Genomic DNA, 16,039 nt, shown 5'->3' with positions numbered 1-16,039 from the left:
GAAATGACATTTCAAAAATTACTCTCTCAGAACAATTCATTGTTGTAGTCTATACATAAACTAGCAGTTTACATGGTGGAAGCTGATTTTAAAGTTTTTGTAACAGCAGAGGCCATCCTTGTTTGCCATCATGCAAGATCATATTCACTTAAATGTGCCAATAGTTGGTGATGCCAGCTATTATCACAAAATAATTTTGATTACGGAAAATTTTGTGCTCACTATAGTCTATAATATTTCAGCTCCAAGTTTAATTCGTCATTATGAGCTTCAAATGTCACATAATTTCTTCATCTGTTGTAAATCAAATTCATCTTTCGCCTTGATGCTTTTATAGCCTTATTTTCATTCATTTTATTTGCTTGCCCTGTTCTCTTAAGCTCATTGGTTTTACAGTATATACTGTAAACCTTTGTGGAAAACGATAAATTTTGTGAGGAATCTAAAGTTTAACTGCTTTAATCGTTTTGAAGATCATAGGAGCATTTTGACTGCAAGCATAAAGAAGGAAAATATTTTTAAAATGCTATCCAAAGAGCTTTGAAAAACTAAATGCTATTTTAACTCATGTATTCCATTAATATTTGCTTGCAGTCCTTAGCATTATATATCTGAAATATTGCATCTGGTGTTTAATGTGTTACGATAACACAATTTCATTGTTTAGATTTAAAATCATCGGTTAACAAAGTCATAGAAAGTGCAAACGAGACATTGGGGTTCATTTCGAGACAAATAGAATCCTAAAGCAAAGTTATGCTAAACTTACATAGAACCTTGATAATATCAGAACTGAGAAGGTACAACTGAACAGGCTGGGGCTCTTTCCCCTCAAAAGGAGAAAACTGAGAGGTGCCTTGAAAGAGATCTTTAGAATTATGAGGAGGTGTAACAGGGTAGAAGTGGAGAAGGTGTTTCCACTTGTGGGAGAATCTAAAACTAGGGGCCATAAATATGAGATAGTCACGAATAAATCCAATAAGGAATACAGGGAATAAAAGCAAGAAATGCTGGAAATACTCAGCAGGTCTGGCAGCATCTGTGGAGAGAGAAGCAGAATTAACGTTTCAGGAGTTCTGAAGAAGGGTCACTGACCTGAAGGTTTAACTCTGCTGCTCTCTCCACAGATGCTGCCAGACCTGCTGAGTATTTCTAGCATTTCTTGTTTTTATTTCAGATTTCCAGCATCCACAGTATTTTGCTTTTATTAAGGAATGCAGGGAAAATGTCTTTATTCAGAGAGCAATGAGAATGTGAAACTCACTAATCCATGACATTGTTTAAGTGATTAGCATAAATGCATTTAAGGGGAAATGAGATAAGTACATGAAGGAAAAAGGAATAGGATATGTTAATAGGATGAGATGAAGTAAGGTGGAAGAGGTGCGTGTGAAGCATAAAGACTGGCAAAAGCCTGTTGGTCTGAATGGCTGGTTTATATGCTCTTAACTTTTATGTAGTTTCGTCATATGTTGATACCAATTGCATAGATAATACAGTATTTTTTCAGAGAAGATTTACTTGGATATTGCTTCAATATTTTCTTTGTTTTCAACGTCAGAAGCCACTGCTGTAAGCCAGCCTATGAACCATTCTACCTTCATATGCCCAATTTGGGGTAATCAAAGTCAGGGGTGGAACAGAAATCCTTATTATTGTTTTAATTTTTCGGATAAGTTGCAAACCCTTTAATGATTTCTTATGCTTTGGAAAATGGTATAGTAAAATTCTATCAGACTGTAGCTTTGGCTGTAAACAATGGAAGAGATTCTTTAAAAATAATAGTAGCAAAGACAGTATGGCAGTCTGCACTTTTTTTTTTACAAGATTTGTAAGACACATGTGTCAAGCCTGGATACAAAATAATTTAAAAAGTGACACTTTGCTGACTCAACTGCTAAAAAAACCTGGATCTCGGTCAGTAACATAAATTATACTGGTGTTATCTTCATATCCAAGAAGTATGCAGCCCCATCTCAGAAGCTTTAGAAAAAATAACGAACAAGGACCATACTCTTTGCAATATATGTGGGGAGGCGGTGGCATAGTGGTACTGTCACTGCACTAGTAACCCAAAAACCCAGGGTATTGCTCTGGGACATGGGTTTGAATCCAACCACGACAGAAGGTTCACTAATGTGCTTTAGGGAAGGAAACCTGCTGTCCCTACTTGGTCTGGCCTACATGTGACTCCAGTCTGGTTGACTCTTAAATGCCCACTGAATGGCCTAGCAAGCCACTCAGTTGTATCTAACCACTACAAAGTCAATAAGGAATGAAACCGGACAGAACACCCGGCACTGACCTAGGCACAGGAATCAACAGCAGCAAACCCAGCCCTGTCGACCCTGCAAAGTCCTCCTCACTAACATCTGAGGGCTTGTGCCAAGGTTGGGAGAGTTGTCCCATCGACAAGTCAAGCAACAGCCTGACATAGTCATACTAACCCCATCATACATTGCAGGTAATGTCCCAGACACCGCCATCACTATCCCCAGGTGTGTCCTGTCCCACCAGCAGGATAGACCCAGCAGAGGTGGCGGCACAGAGGTATACAGTCGGGAGGTAGTTGCCCTGGGAGTCCTTAGCATCGACTCCAGACTCCATGAAGTCTCATGGCATCAGGTCAAACATGGGCAAGGAAACCTCCTGCTGGTTACCACCTACTGCCCCCCCACCCCACCCTCAGCTGATCAATCAGTACTCCTCCATGTTGAACAGCACTTGGAGAAAGCACTGAGGGTAGCAAGGGTGCAGAATGTACTAGGGTGAGGGACTTCAATGTTTATCACCAAGAGTGGCTCAGTAGCACCACTACTGACCAAGCTGGCCGAGTCCTAAAGGACATAACTGCTAGACTGGGTCTGTGGCAGGTGTTGAGGGAACCAACAAGAGGGAAAAATATACTTGACCTCATCCTCACCAATTTGCCTGCCGCAGATGCATCTGTCCATGACAGCATTGGTAGGAGTGACCACTGCACAGTCCTGTGGAGACAAAGTCCCATCTACACATTGAGGATACCCTCCATCATGTTGTGTGGCACTCCCACCTTGCTAAATGGGATAGATTTCGAACAAATGTAAAACTGGGCATCCGTGAGGCGCTGCGGGCCACCAGCAGCAGCAGAATTGTACTCAACCACAATTATTACTCTGTAACCTCATGGCCTAGCACATCAAGCCGGGGGCCAAACCTGGTTCAATGAAGAGTGCAGGAGGGCATGCCAAGAGCAGCACCAGGCATGCCTCAAAATGAGGTGTCAACCTGATAAAGCTACAACACAGGACTACTTATGTGCCAAACAGCGTAAGCAGCATGCAATTGACAGAGCTAAGCAATCCCATAACCAATGGATCAGATCTAAGCTCTGCAGTCCTGCCACATCCAGTCATGAATGGTGGTGGACAATTAAACAACTAACTGGAGGAGGTGGCTCCACAAATATCCCCATCCTCAATGATGGGGGGCCCAGCACTACAGTGCGAAAGATAAGGCTGAAGCATTTGCAACAATCTTCAGCCAGAAGTGCCTAGTTGATGATCCATCTCGGCCTCCTCCTGAAGTCCCCAGCATCAGAGATGCCAGACTTCAGCCAATTCGATTCACTCAGCCTGATATTAAGAAACGACTGAAGGCAGTGGATACTAGAAAGGCTGTGGGCCCTGACAACATTCCAGCAATAGTACAGAATACCTGTGCTCCAGAACTTGCTGCACCCCTAGCCAAGCTGTTCTAGTCCAGCTACAACACTGGCATCTACCCGGCAAGGTGGAAAATTGCTCACACATGTCTTGTGCACAAAGAGCAGGACAAGTCCAACCCGGCCAATTGCCGTCCCATCAGTCTACTCTCAATCATCAGTAAGGTGATGGACGTTGTCGTTGACAATGCTATCAAGCAGCATTTGTTTAGCAATAACCTGCACACTGACTCTGTTTGGGTTCCACCAGGACCACTCAGCTCCTGACCTCATTACAGCCTTTTGTCAAACTTGGACAAAAGAGGGATCTCTCCATTGATTGCAGTCATACCTAGCGCAAAGGGAGATGGTTGTGGTTGTTGGAGCTCAATCATCTCAGTTCCAGGACATCACTGCAGGAGTTCCTCAGGGTAGTGTCCTCGGCCCAACCATCATCTTCATCTTCAACGATGACCTTCCTTTAATCATAAGGTCAGAAGTGGGGATGTTCGCTGGTGGTTGTACAATGTTCAGCACCATTCGTGACTCCTCAGATACTGAAGCAGTCCATGTCGAAATGCAGCAAGATCTGGACAATATCCAGGCTTGGGCTGATAAGTGGCAAGTAACATTCACGCCACACAAGTGTCAGGCAATGACCATCTTCAACAAGAGAGAATCTAACCATCTCCCCTTGACATTCAATGGCATTATGATCACTGAAACCCCCACTATCAACATCGTGGGGGCTACCATTGACCAGAAACTGAACAAGAGTAGCCATATAAATACCATGGCTACAAGAGCATGTCAGAGGCTAGGAATCCTCCGGCGAGTATCTCACTTCCTGACTCCCCAAAGCCTGTCCACTGTCTACAAGGCACTAGTTAGGAGTGTGATGGAATGCTGTCCACTTGCCTGGATGACTGCAGCTCCAACAACACTCGAGAAGCTTGACACCATCCAGGAGAAAGCAATCTGCTTCATTGGCACTCCATCCACAAACATTCACTCCCTCCACCACCGATGCACAGTGGCAGCAGTGTGTACCATCTGCAAGATGCACTGCAGCAACTCACCAAGGATCCTTAGACAGCACCTTCCAAACCTGCGACCTTTACTGGTTGCTGTTGCATAAGAACGTCACTACTTGCAAGTTCCCCTCCAAGCCACACACCATCGTGACTTGGAACTATATTGCTGTTCCTTCACTGTCGCTGGGTCAAAATCCTGAACTCCCTTCCTAACAGCACTGTGGGCGTACCTACCCCACATGGACTGCAGCCGTTCAAGAAGGCAGCTCACCACCACCTTCTCGAGGGCAATTAGGGATGGGCGATAAATGCTAGCCTAGCCAGCGATGCCCACATCCCATGAACGAATAAAAAAAAAATGGCTGGTACCCTCAGAAGTTCAATCAGAAATAAAGGAAATCAGAAATGCATCACTCAAGTTCTTAATATGTTTTGCAAACAATATGAGAAGAATGTGCTATATATTGAAATGAATATGAAAATCATGGACCAAAAACAGAAAATGCTGGAAATACTCAGCAGGTCAGACAACATCTGTGGAGACAGAGATAGAGTTAATGTTTCAGGTCATGACCTTTCATCAGAATGACCTGAAATGTTAACTCTGTCTCTGCACAGATGCTGCTGACCCACTGAGTATTTCCAGCATTTTCTGTTTTTGTTTCAGATTTCCAGCATCCGCAGTATTTTGCTTTTGTATTAATGAAAAGCTTGGATCTTGTCCTCTGCAGTTTGCATCTTTGAAGCTGAATAATAACTATGTCAGTAGCCAGAATTTAAAGACATTGCAAGTTTCCTACTTGGAGATACTGAAATATAGAGACATATTCATGATTAGATTTGAGATTGAAGCTAGTTGTCACAGATATTTGTGACAGAAACTTGATATTGGAAATGCTGCATGTGGGAACTCAAAAGACTCAACATGGTTAATAAAATGAATTGGCACAATTCAATTTTTAAAAATCTTTTTCCACATTTACAGTGATCATAATGTTATGGCCGACCGCTCAAGACAAAGCCCCCAATCAAAATATACGATTCTGATTGCGGTGGGAGCAACACACTGTCAAATCAGTCCCGCGACTCCACAGGTTAGCACCGCAGCCTCACAGCTCCAGCGACCCGGGTTCAATTCTGGGTACTGCCTGTGTGGAGTTTGCAAGTTCTCCCTGTGTCTGCGTGGGTTTTCGCCGGGTACTCCGGTTTCCTCCCACCACCAAAGACTTGCAGGTTGATAGGTAAATTGGCCATTATAAATTGCCTCTAGTATAGGTAGGTGGTAGGGGAATATAGGGACAGGTGGAGATGTGGTAGGAATATGGGGTTAGTGTAGGATTAAGTATAAATGGGTAGTTGATGGTTGGCACAGACTCGGTGGGCCGAAGGGCCTGTTTCAGTGCTGTATCTCTAAATAGATCGTCTAACATATCACTTTAAACTTTCCAAAATAAAGTAAACCACAGTTTAAATTGACCATCTATTAACCCCTGAATAAGGCTAACCAAACCATGTGTCTTTAAATCAACAAATTAACTGTTTAATTAGAAAAACTAAATTTCTAAACACTACTAAGATATAAACAACATTTAAAATAGAAAAATTAGCATCCTTGCAGATTTACGCTCCTGCCGAAGTGGAATATTCCATTGTGGAACAGTCCAAGGTTGCTTGACGTCCTTACAGCCGTCCGAAGGGAGGAGAAAAGGTTTTTCAACAGTCGGGCAGTCAGTCGTCCATTTGAGTAGTTGAAGTGATACTCTTCTTCTAACAGCGATGAATTCAACAAATACACTTCAGTAGTTAAAGTAATTGATTATTTTCTTTGAAGAAATTAATCCGGCTTGACTTTACAGAATTCTGAGAAAATAGTAAATCGGGTTTAAATAAACCGAGGGAGAGCTCTCTTTCCTTCAGTATATTCTGGCAGAACAGCTGTCTGTGGCTGTTAACTGTGTCTGTCAAAAGCCACTTTATAACTAGTTTTTCAAAAGGCAAGCAGCAACATTGTGTCTTTGTGCTTGTTCTCCAAATGGCTGTTGCCAGGGAACCAGGATGCATTCTTTGAAGCTGGTTGGTTCCCTCTCCATATGATTGTATCCAACAGCAATCAAAATCCATCTTCTTAGTAATTCCTGAGGTTTGTTTGTTCTTAAAGCAGTACTGATCCTTTTATAGCCTTAAAGGCACACCGTATACTTCCTGGAAAAGTAAAACAAACTACAGGGTCATAACACTGTACAATTTTGGTTCTTTTGTATGCTGTATGGAAGTTTATCAATGATTATATGTGGTTTAATTAAGCAATGAAGTAATTGAATAAAAGGGCAAGATTTTGCTGGAATGTATTATTCCTGTAATTTTTTAGTAAAAATTTTCCTTTCTTAGTTGAAGTACTAATTATTTTTGTGAACCAGCCTCATGTTAATCTGTCATTTACCTAATTTAGAATGATGGACAAAGTTTCCATCATAGCCCAAGTAGTATGTACATATCAAATTATCTGCATATTGACATCCATACAGTACTTAAGATGTCTATTTAAAAAATGGTAAACTGGAGTTGTGTAATGTTCATTGAGGAATATAACTTTAAATATTGTTATGTTTGTGCTTCCATTTATTAATTTTTTTGAGAACTTGTGTTTTAGCTATTGTGGAAATTGATTCATTTGAAAAGCTGAAGTGATTTCATAGATGCTGGACCTTGTTTTTTTTAAAAAGGTCACTGGAAAGATTTGGGAACTTTGTTGAAAAGCAAACCCTTACTGGATGTCACATCCTTAGCTAAGTAAACAGCAGGAACCTTGGTGACTGAAGTGTTGTCTACAGAGAAGTGACATGTCAAGATTTATGGTGGTCAAGTGTTGGTTTCATTTTGAATATTGTTTTGAGTCAGTTGGGAGTCAGCCTGCTAAGAGAGAAGTCACCAGCTCATTCTTTTCCATCCTTTTGAGAAACCATGTGAATCCAGTGTATGGACTGGAGAAATTGATGCCGCATTTCTCCTGAAAGCCTGCCAGACTAATCCTCAGCATCGCCTGAAAAGAACTGCTCCAAAAAAGATCCCAGCAACAGCCCTCAACGAGTATCTGGATGCCAGACTCAAAGGGCCGGTGGAGAACATCGCCTATCTTGGCCTTTTTTCTTTCAAGAATTAACAAGCATTCGGCCAATTTTTTTTGTCTTTTTGTAAAGAGATCTCTGCAGAGAAAACTTTTTTTTTCTTTAACTCAACTGTGTGTGTGCGCGTGCGTGTGTGTGAGAGTGTTGGGCTAATTTAGAAAGGAACTGTGATACTTCAACCTGATTGTTAATACTTTGCATCTTTATTGAATAAGTCTTATTTTATAAAAAAAAATTATTATTTTTTGTTAAAGAAACCTTGTTGGTGGACTTTATTCTGAAATAAAAATAGAGTAGATATTTGGCCGTATCGGTAACTCAGTAAAACATTTAAATATCTGTTGTGACCCGTGGAGAAGTAGAACGAGAGATAGATAGTGCACTCCTCCAGCCTCGGTCGTAACAATATGCAAACTCAGAGCTAATAGTGAGACTGTACAAACTCATTCCAGAGATCCTGCTATATAATATGGCAGTTTACATACCAAAATTAATTTAGATAATGTTAACATAGAAATTTACAGTGGATGAATGCTGACAGCAAAGTGTGGCCAAAAGTTGTGATAATAGAATGCAAAATCTCAGACAGGATGTATATGCCTGACACAAGAATTTTAGATAATATATAGATGCCATAAATGCAATACGTTTTCAGTTAAATATGCTGCTTTCGGGAGCATTAGTATAATGAAAACGTAAGATCCCATTTCAGTAAAAGAGTGAAATTCTATCTGATGAAAGTGATGGTTGATTATGGAATGTCCCAGTTAGGTCATTCAAAGCCAATAGTAATAAGATGACAGTCTTAAGGCAAAGCCATTTAATTCAAATTATCTGATAATTCAATTTGTTTCAACAATAATTCCTACTTTACATACATATGAAAATGACAGGCAGGCAATCCAGCATGGCTTAACACACCTTCAGTCCCTGACACCCCTCATCCCCTTCTCCTCACACCCATCCCTGCAGCCATGTAATCTCCTGGTAGAGGCAACAAAAAAAAACAGGAAATAACCCAGACTGAATAAGGGAAAAATATTCTGTAAAATTCTTCTCCAACCCCCGCAGGAAATCCAAACCAGTTCAGGAAACCACATGGGCCAAATATTACCTATAAAGACGCTTACCTTCTATATGATGTGATCTCTGCCCCAGTCAGGAACGAGTCCAGCTCCTTTTTGAAGGGATGCAACAAGTCAGCACCCATCACACCACCTGGCATTGTATTCCAGAGGTTCACAATTCTCTGGAAGAAGAACTGCCTAATATCCAGTATATTGCTACTCTTAAGTAGCTTAAACTCATGTGCCCTAGTCATTGCCAATCTATGAAAATTGGAGTAATCTATGAAAAGGTACACTATTTAGCCCTTTCATTATATTATAGACTTTTATCAGGTCACCTCTAAGCCTTTGCTGCTCTAAAGTCAACAGACCTTGATCCTATCAGGGTAGCTAAGATTCTTTAAGCTTGGAATCATTCTTGTAGCTCTCCTCTGGAACTTTACAAAGGCCCACTCTATCACCCACCATGTGGGGGGCATTAAAACTGGGCACAGTAGTTAAGCTGCATCTGACCAGCAACCTGTAGAATGTCAAAATGGTGTCCTTTGATTTGTACAGAATAGTTCCATGAATACACCCCAATACCTTTTTTGTTTCAGCCACATTTTCTCTACATTGGCCGTGAACTTTAAGTGATTTGTGCACAATTACACCAAGATCTTTTTGTCTCTCAACCTCTTTCAGAATGGTTCCCTGCAAATGCTATGTATATTCTAAGTTGGCCTGACCAACATGCATGACAGTACAGGTATGTAACTGCTGTGTTATTTACACTCAATTCAAATTATTGTGTAAGTTGGCATTTTAGTACAAAACATTACTTTGAGCTTGTGTACAGACTAAAATGAATTAAGGAATCTACTATTTATCAAACTACTTAATAAAATTCTTGTTGAACTGAAGTTCCCTTAATAATTGTGCAAGTTGATGGCTATTTCAATTATTCACAGAAGATCCCATCAGCATAATGAGGGGTCCATTTTGTTTTCGGCTATAATTTCCATTGCTTTTAATCATCTCCAAACATGTATGTTAGATTTGGCAGGTTTACTCAGCAAAAAAAGTTCATGCATTTGTTCAGCAAACAGAATCTACTATTGCCTCTTAAACTGTAGATGTTTCTTAATTGTTTTATCACATGAAACACATTGTTACAATGATCACTTTGCTTCTTTAAATACGACAGTTAAACAAGATCACTGTGTTTTAATTTGAATGCGCAAACAACTTATGTTGCACGGGTACAAAATGTATGATTTCGGGCTAAATGTCCTATTTATTATGAGAAAGGGGGCTATTATGAGTGAAAAACGATTTCATCGAAACTACTGAAGCAGGATTTCATCCATCTGAGATGTTCAAAATTATGAAACATTTTAATGAGATAAATAGAGAAAAGTAATTTTCTCTGCTTAGTAAATCAGTAACTGACTGTCAAAAATGTAAGATTGTCACAAAAGAGTAAAGGGAGAGGGCAGGAGATGTTGTATTTTACACAGAGTTGTTGAGACCTGGAATAATCTACCAGAACAATCAGTGGAAACAAAATCCATAGTCGTGTTTAAAAGGGAAGTAGGTAAGTATTTTGAAAAAGAAAAAAATGAGTATGGGGTAAAGTAGAGGAATGTGATTAAATGGATTGCGTTGTCAGAGCTGCGATGGGTTGAATGGTCTCCTGCATTGTAAAATTTAATTATTTCAAGTCCCCCAGATGATCAGGTCAGCCTGAAGACAATTCAGCAAAGTTCAAAAAGTGGGAGCCAAATATTGCCATAAAAATAATGGTGTGTTCACAGTATTAAAGTGCAAATTGTCCCACAAGTTCAGGGGATTAAGAGATACCCTGCAAGTTGTGAATCTCATGACTTGTACGAACATACGAATTAGGAGCAGGAGTAGGCCATTTGGCCCCTTTGAGCCTGCTCAGCCATTTAATAAGATCATGGCTGATCTGTTTATGGCCTCAACTCCACTTTCCTGCCTACCCCCGATACCCTTTGACTCCCTTGTTACTTAAGAATTCATCTACCTCTGCCTTAAAAATGTCCAATGGCCCTGCCTCCAATGGTCTCTGAGGAAGAGAGATCCAAAGACTCTCAACGCTCAGAGAAAAAATTATTCCTCATCTCTGTCTTAAATGGGTAACTGCTTATTTTTAAACTGCATCCCCTAGTTCTAGTCTCTGCCACAAGGGAAAAAATCCTTTCAGCACCCACCCTGTCAAGTCCCCTCAGGGTCTTATATATTTCAATAAGATCAGCTGTCATTCTTCGAAACACCAATGGATGCAGACCCAACCTGTCTAACCTTTCCTCATAAGATAACCCCACCATCCCAGGAATCAGTTGACTGAACCTTCTCTGAACTGCCTCTAATAGTTTATCTTGGTCGACTTATGCTGTTTCATACAAATGGCATCTCCCCACTAGCCTATGCATTATTTTTTAAAATTCATCCTTTTTCTCCATCATTTCTGTTTCTTTCACAATCACTAACTCTCATTAGTTAAGGAGATAGACTGTTGGTTTCACTATCACTAAGGTCCCAGCTGCCCTGTTGACATTGCATTTCCAACAACTTGCAGCACAAAAATGTTCAAGCTGATGGGTGAGGGAAAAGTTTAACGATACATGTTGCAAAGTTCCCTGCCTTCACAAGCTTTGGCCCATGAAATGATTACATTTAACCTGTTGAGCTTTCACTTCTATCATTATTTTGAAGTGGGAATAATATTGAGTAATGGTGTTGTATTTTATTGTGATTCAAAGCTATCCGTGATTATAATTTAATGTTATATTTAACTTCAGAATAGTATATATTGTGATTGAATTTCAATATTGTTTAACAATTTAATACCTTGGAACGTTTTACTATGTTAAAAGTTCTATTCAAATAAAAGTTGGTGGTGTTCCTGTACAATCTATGGGAAGTGCCCTCTTTAGATGTTACTTGTGCAGCTTTATTGAGTTACAAATTTGCTAGGTTTCTTCTAAAGCAAAGGAAGTGTTGACTGTAAGTAATGTGAATATAATATTGTTCAATGCAATCCCAAAATATTCAAAATATCTTCAAATTAGAGAACTAGGGATTAATTTTCAAATGGCCGTGGAGGCGGGCGGGCAATTTCCTGCCTTTTGCCGGTGTGCCAATCTCCAGCCATGGTCCTGTCTCTGGGACATTTTCATTCTAGGAGGGCTGGAGGGAAAGAGGCTTGTGGGAAGGGCGGATAGTTCATTCAGCCAATTAAAGGGCCTGTTAATGCCACCGTGCAGAATTTTCCAGTCGGAATGCAAGCCCCCAACTGAAGCAGAAACATGGCCGGGGATGGAGGTGGCGGCCTCCTGGCAGACTGGTGGTTTGGTGGTGGGGTGGGAGTGGGGGGGGGGCGGTGCCAGCGCTTTATCCACCTAGGGTAACCCCTCACTCTGTACCTACCATCGCCATTAGGCCACAGCTGCAGCCGCTGGCCATCCAGTGGAGTGGTTGCCCCTCCAGAATGACAGTTTTGCAGCTGTGGCCTTTTTAATGTTCAAAATTTTAAAAATCTCTTCAGAGGGCACCTCCACCTTGAGGTGCACTCCTGTTCTCCTCCCTACATTAGTAGCTCCCACCTCTGATGGTGGAGCTGGGGATATGTCATTGCTGGAGGGCCTTCTATTGGACCTCCAGTCTTGGGAGCCCACCCGCCATCCTTAATTGGACAGAGAGCACGCATCCTGGCCACTAATTGGCCTGCTCATCAAAAATTGCACTGGACATCAGGTGCTGATGCTATGCGGGATTGAAACCCGGATATTCACCCAAGTCGGAGTCCCGACCCCAGAACAAAAATTCAACCCCTGAGGTCAGTATTAGCACAATGCAGTATGTCATGCCAGTAAAGACATATCATATTCATAACTTTTAAGATACAAATTTTATTAGATGTGGGCTCTTTGAAACTGACTTTTCCTTTAAAAAAGTGGACAATGTGCTGCAAAGATGGCCACTTGAAGGTCAGATGACCTGGCCTCTCTATTCAAAAACTGCCTCACTGACTCGAAAGAATAAAAGGATACATTCCAGACTAAGAGGTGTTCACTCCATCCTGAAAACATCAAGAGACGTACTTGAATTGCAAGGTTTTCTCCTGAGACAAAGAAGGTATGAAGTAGCCACATCGTAACAGAATAGTACCCATCCAGACGCCCATAGATAACCATGGATTCCACAACCTGTTCCATTGTGTGGTCACACCAGAGGAGATGACCTTGTGTCAAATAACAGAAATGCTAATTCTGCGATGAATTTCTATCTTAAAAGGCAACCTTCTGGAGAGAGAGGTAGATCACAAAAACATCACAAAAAGCAGTCCAGCAGGGGCTGTGGAAAGAAGTCCAGCCAGGCAAGGAAGAAGCCCTGCTGCTAATTCTATACTTCAACTTGCTGCAGCAGAGAACTGAAAGTGACCACCACCTCCAGTCTGAAGTATTAACCACCAGAAATCTACAAGACCTCAAGTTTAAGACTACAAGCACCCAGGCCTGTGCCTTTCAAAGAGACTGTCCTTCGAAGAAGATTCAACAGGTTTACCCTAAACCATGAAGACTTAACTCACTTTAAACCACCTATCCTTTTCCCTCTATTCTTATGTATGTGTGTGTGGGTGAATGTGTGCATGAGCGGTGTTGCTAATATTTTGGGAATTGTGTTAAAATAGTTATCTTTTGTTTAACCTCCGAGAAAACTTGTCATTTGTCTGTTTATTTGACCCTAAAAACACTCGGGGGCTAATTCATCATTTTAAACAAAACACAATTGTAGTGAAGTGAACAGTGGGAACTACCCACTCCCCTTACCACCTGCCCATAACAAGTACCTGCATGACTTTGGAAGGCTTGACCCCTTTGTACAGAGTGAAATTTGCATTTAATTGGCTCTCATGAATCTGCTGTGTATAATTTCCAGTGGGTACATTTCAGAGACTGTTTAATAAATTAGTTGCTTTTGTTATGTACATAATGCTGCAGTTGCAATTCAGAACATATTTAAACCACATTCTGTTTTAACATTGAATGTTGTGAACAAATAATAAACTAAGTGATTAAATGGTCTGTATTATCTAAGATTTTCATAACATCCTTGTAGCCCTTCAGTTTAGTGCTTTAATAGGTTAGCTTGCTTTCAGTAAGCATCTGGCTTTAATAGGTGCCTGTCCCCAGCTTCCTCAGCTGATCAGAATTGTTCAGACAAGGGAGACACACACTCATTCTACCTGCCAGATGACTCACGCACCATATGTCTCTTCTGAATCTCAACTTGTATGGCTATGGGGAAATGCTTTTCTTCAGCTGGAAAATGATTGTGTGGGTCTCACTTCTCACTTGACACGTACATTGTAATTGTTTGTTCTACATAACTGTTCTATCAGTCAGAAAGTATTTCACATGACTGCAAGTATTTTATTTATTAATTCATCCATTTTCTTCTCATTGACAGGAAGTACATGCCATGCGAGCACACTTCCTGCATTTGTGCGGACACCTACCTTGATGATGCAGCCATCGTTTGATATTAAATCATTTATGCCCTTTCCAATGGATGCTGGTTCAGCTGTTGGTCTCTTCCCAAATTTTAACACAGTGAGTAGAAACTGTTTTTTTCCTCTCTGTCTCTCAGATTGATTCAAATATTGGTACCCAGTAGATGGAGCCTTTCTCACAGAATGAAAAGACGCCAAGTCTTTAGCTGCAAATATTAAGCTCGGCTTCCAAACTGTAATTGATTTTATTACGTCTGGGAATTTGTCCGGTTGGCATTCCATATTCATCTGTGCAAATAGTCTTTCTGGTTCCTGTTAACCCACCACGTTGCAAAATAGCTGAAGCTGTACAGCATCAAGCTACCTACAACTGTGAACTGTTCATGCTGTTAAAATGCTGTTGGGCTGCTTTCGGAGGAGCTAAAAGAGCAGCAGAGTAAGAGAAGGGAATATTGATTTTGAACTAAATGGAAAAGAATTGATTTTGGCAGGTTTATGTAACTAAAAGCTATTTTCACTTTTGTGGTGAATATCACTTAAAAATTGTTGTTTCTATCATATACAAAAAATACCCAAACTATTTTAAATAATTTTCAATTGTTAAGGGTTTGCATTTGCTAATTAGACATTGGATTACAAACTTTCAGCATCAAGCTTGTGAAAATTAATAAATGATTATGAGAGAACTCTTTATTAACTAACAGTGCAATAGATTTAGTCTTTGTAGTTGGTTTCACTTGCTGTAAACAGCTTTTTTGATTCTTTATTTATTTTGATGAGCTCTCAACTGTTACTGTTCACTTAGAGATAGAAAAACATTATGATGTTGAAAGGAGGCTTAGCTTTAGGTTTATGAGAAATGCTGCTCACAATATACACTGGGCTATCTCATTCAGTTTGATTGCAAATACCTTTGAAATACTAACAGATGTGCAGTGGCCAGTACACAGTGAAAAATGTATTTGGAGTATTCAAAATGTCCTAATTAATCTCAGCTTGTAAAAGAAAATTCATTTGTAGGACTAAAAAAAACACCCACGCATATGAAAGAAAAAAGTTATACAAGGCAAAATATTCCTAGCTGCCATGAGAGTGCAGATTATGTACATGGTAGTTATATTTCTGGTGTAGCATCACACATGTCTTTGTAATCAATGAAGAATCATGTTATCAGCAGGAGCAGACTGTGGGTGTTTGAAATATAGCCAAGTGGTTAACGGCATTAATTCTTTTCACAAAGTAATCTAGCGTGAAAAGAGAATGTAACAGGGGATTTCTGGTGTGTTGTAAATTATGTTGTTGTCAAAAAACTGTTTTTCAGCCAAGGTTGTGTACGAGAATTTCTTGCATGATTTATAATTTTCTAGTTCTAATTGATTAAGTTGAAATTGGAAAATAGGAATTGAGAATATTTCAAGCTTTTGAATTATTCTGTATCAATGTATTCCTTTCTGGTCAGAAATCTGGAGAATTATGTCTTAATGGCACTGACTAAAATCAGTCATTTTTTAATACCATTAGATTTCAGGTATTCTGAATTTCATTATTAGTGTCAAAGAGTAAGAATCATAGAACGTTTAAGGCACAGAAAGAGGCCACTTGGCCCGTCA

The 16,039-nt window shown here is 40.2% G+C and overlaps 1 protein-coding gene across 5 annotated transcripts in view; it reads left to right on the top strand.

Moving 5' to 3' along the window:
* znf385b (zinc finger protein 385B) overlaps positions 1-16,039 on the top strand; it is a 325,574-nt gene that overhangs the window by 189,120 nt on the left and 120,415 nt on the right. For all 5 annotated transcript variants that reach the window (XM_068035530.1, XM_068035527.1, XM_068035528.1 and 2 more), the window contains exon 2: positions 14,387-14,529. In XM_068035530.1, the coding sequence (XP_067891631.1) occupies positions 14,440-14,529 (90 nt within the window). In that variant the 5' untranslated portion in view covers positions 14,387-14,439. The remainder of the gene's footprint in view (positions 1-14,386; positions 14,530-16,039) is intronic.

This window comes from Heterodontus francisci, chromosome 7 (genome assembly GCF_036365525.1).
Source record: "Heterodontus francisci isolate sHetFra1 chromosome 7, sHetFra1.hap1, whole genome shotgun sequence".
In the NCBI taxonomy this organism is placed as follows: Eukaryota; Metazoa; Chordata; class Chondrichthyes; order Heterodontiformes; family Heterodontidae; genus Heterodontus; species Heterodontus francisci.
The sequence above is the reverse complement of the archived record's forward strand: the minus strand, read 5'-3'. Positions and strand labels throughout refer to the sequence as shown.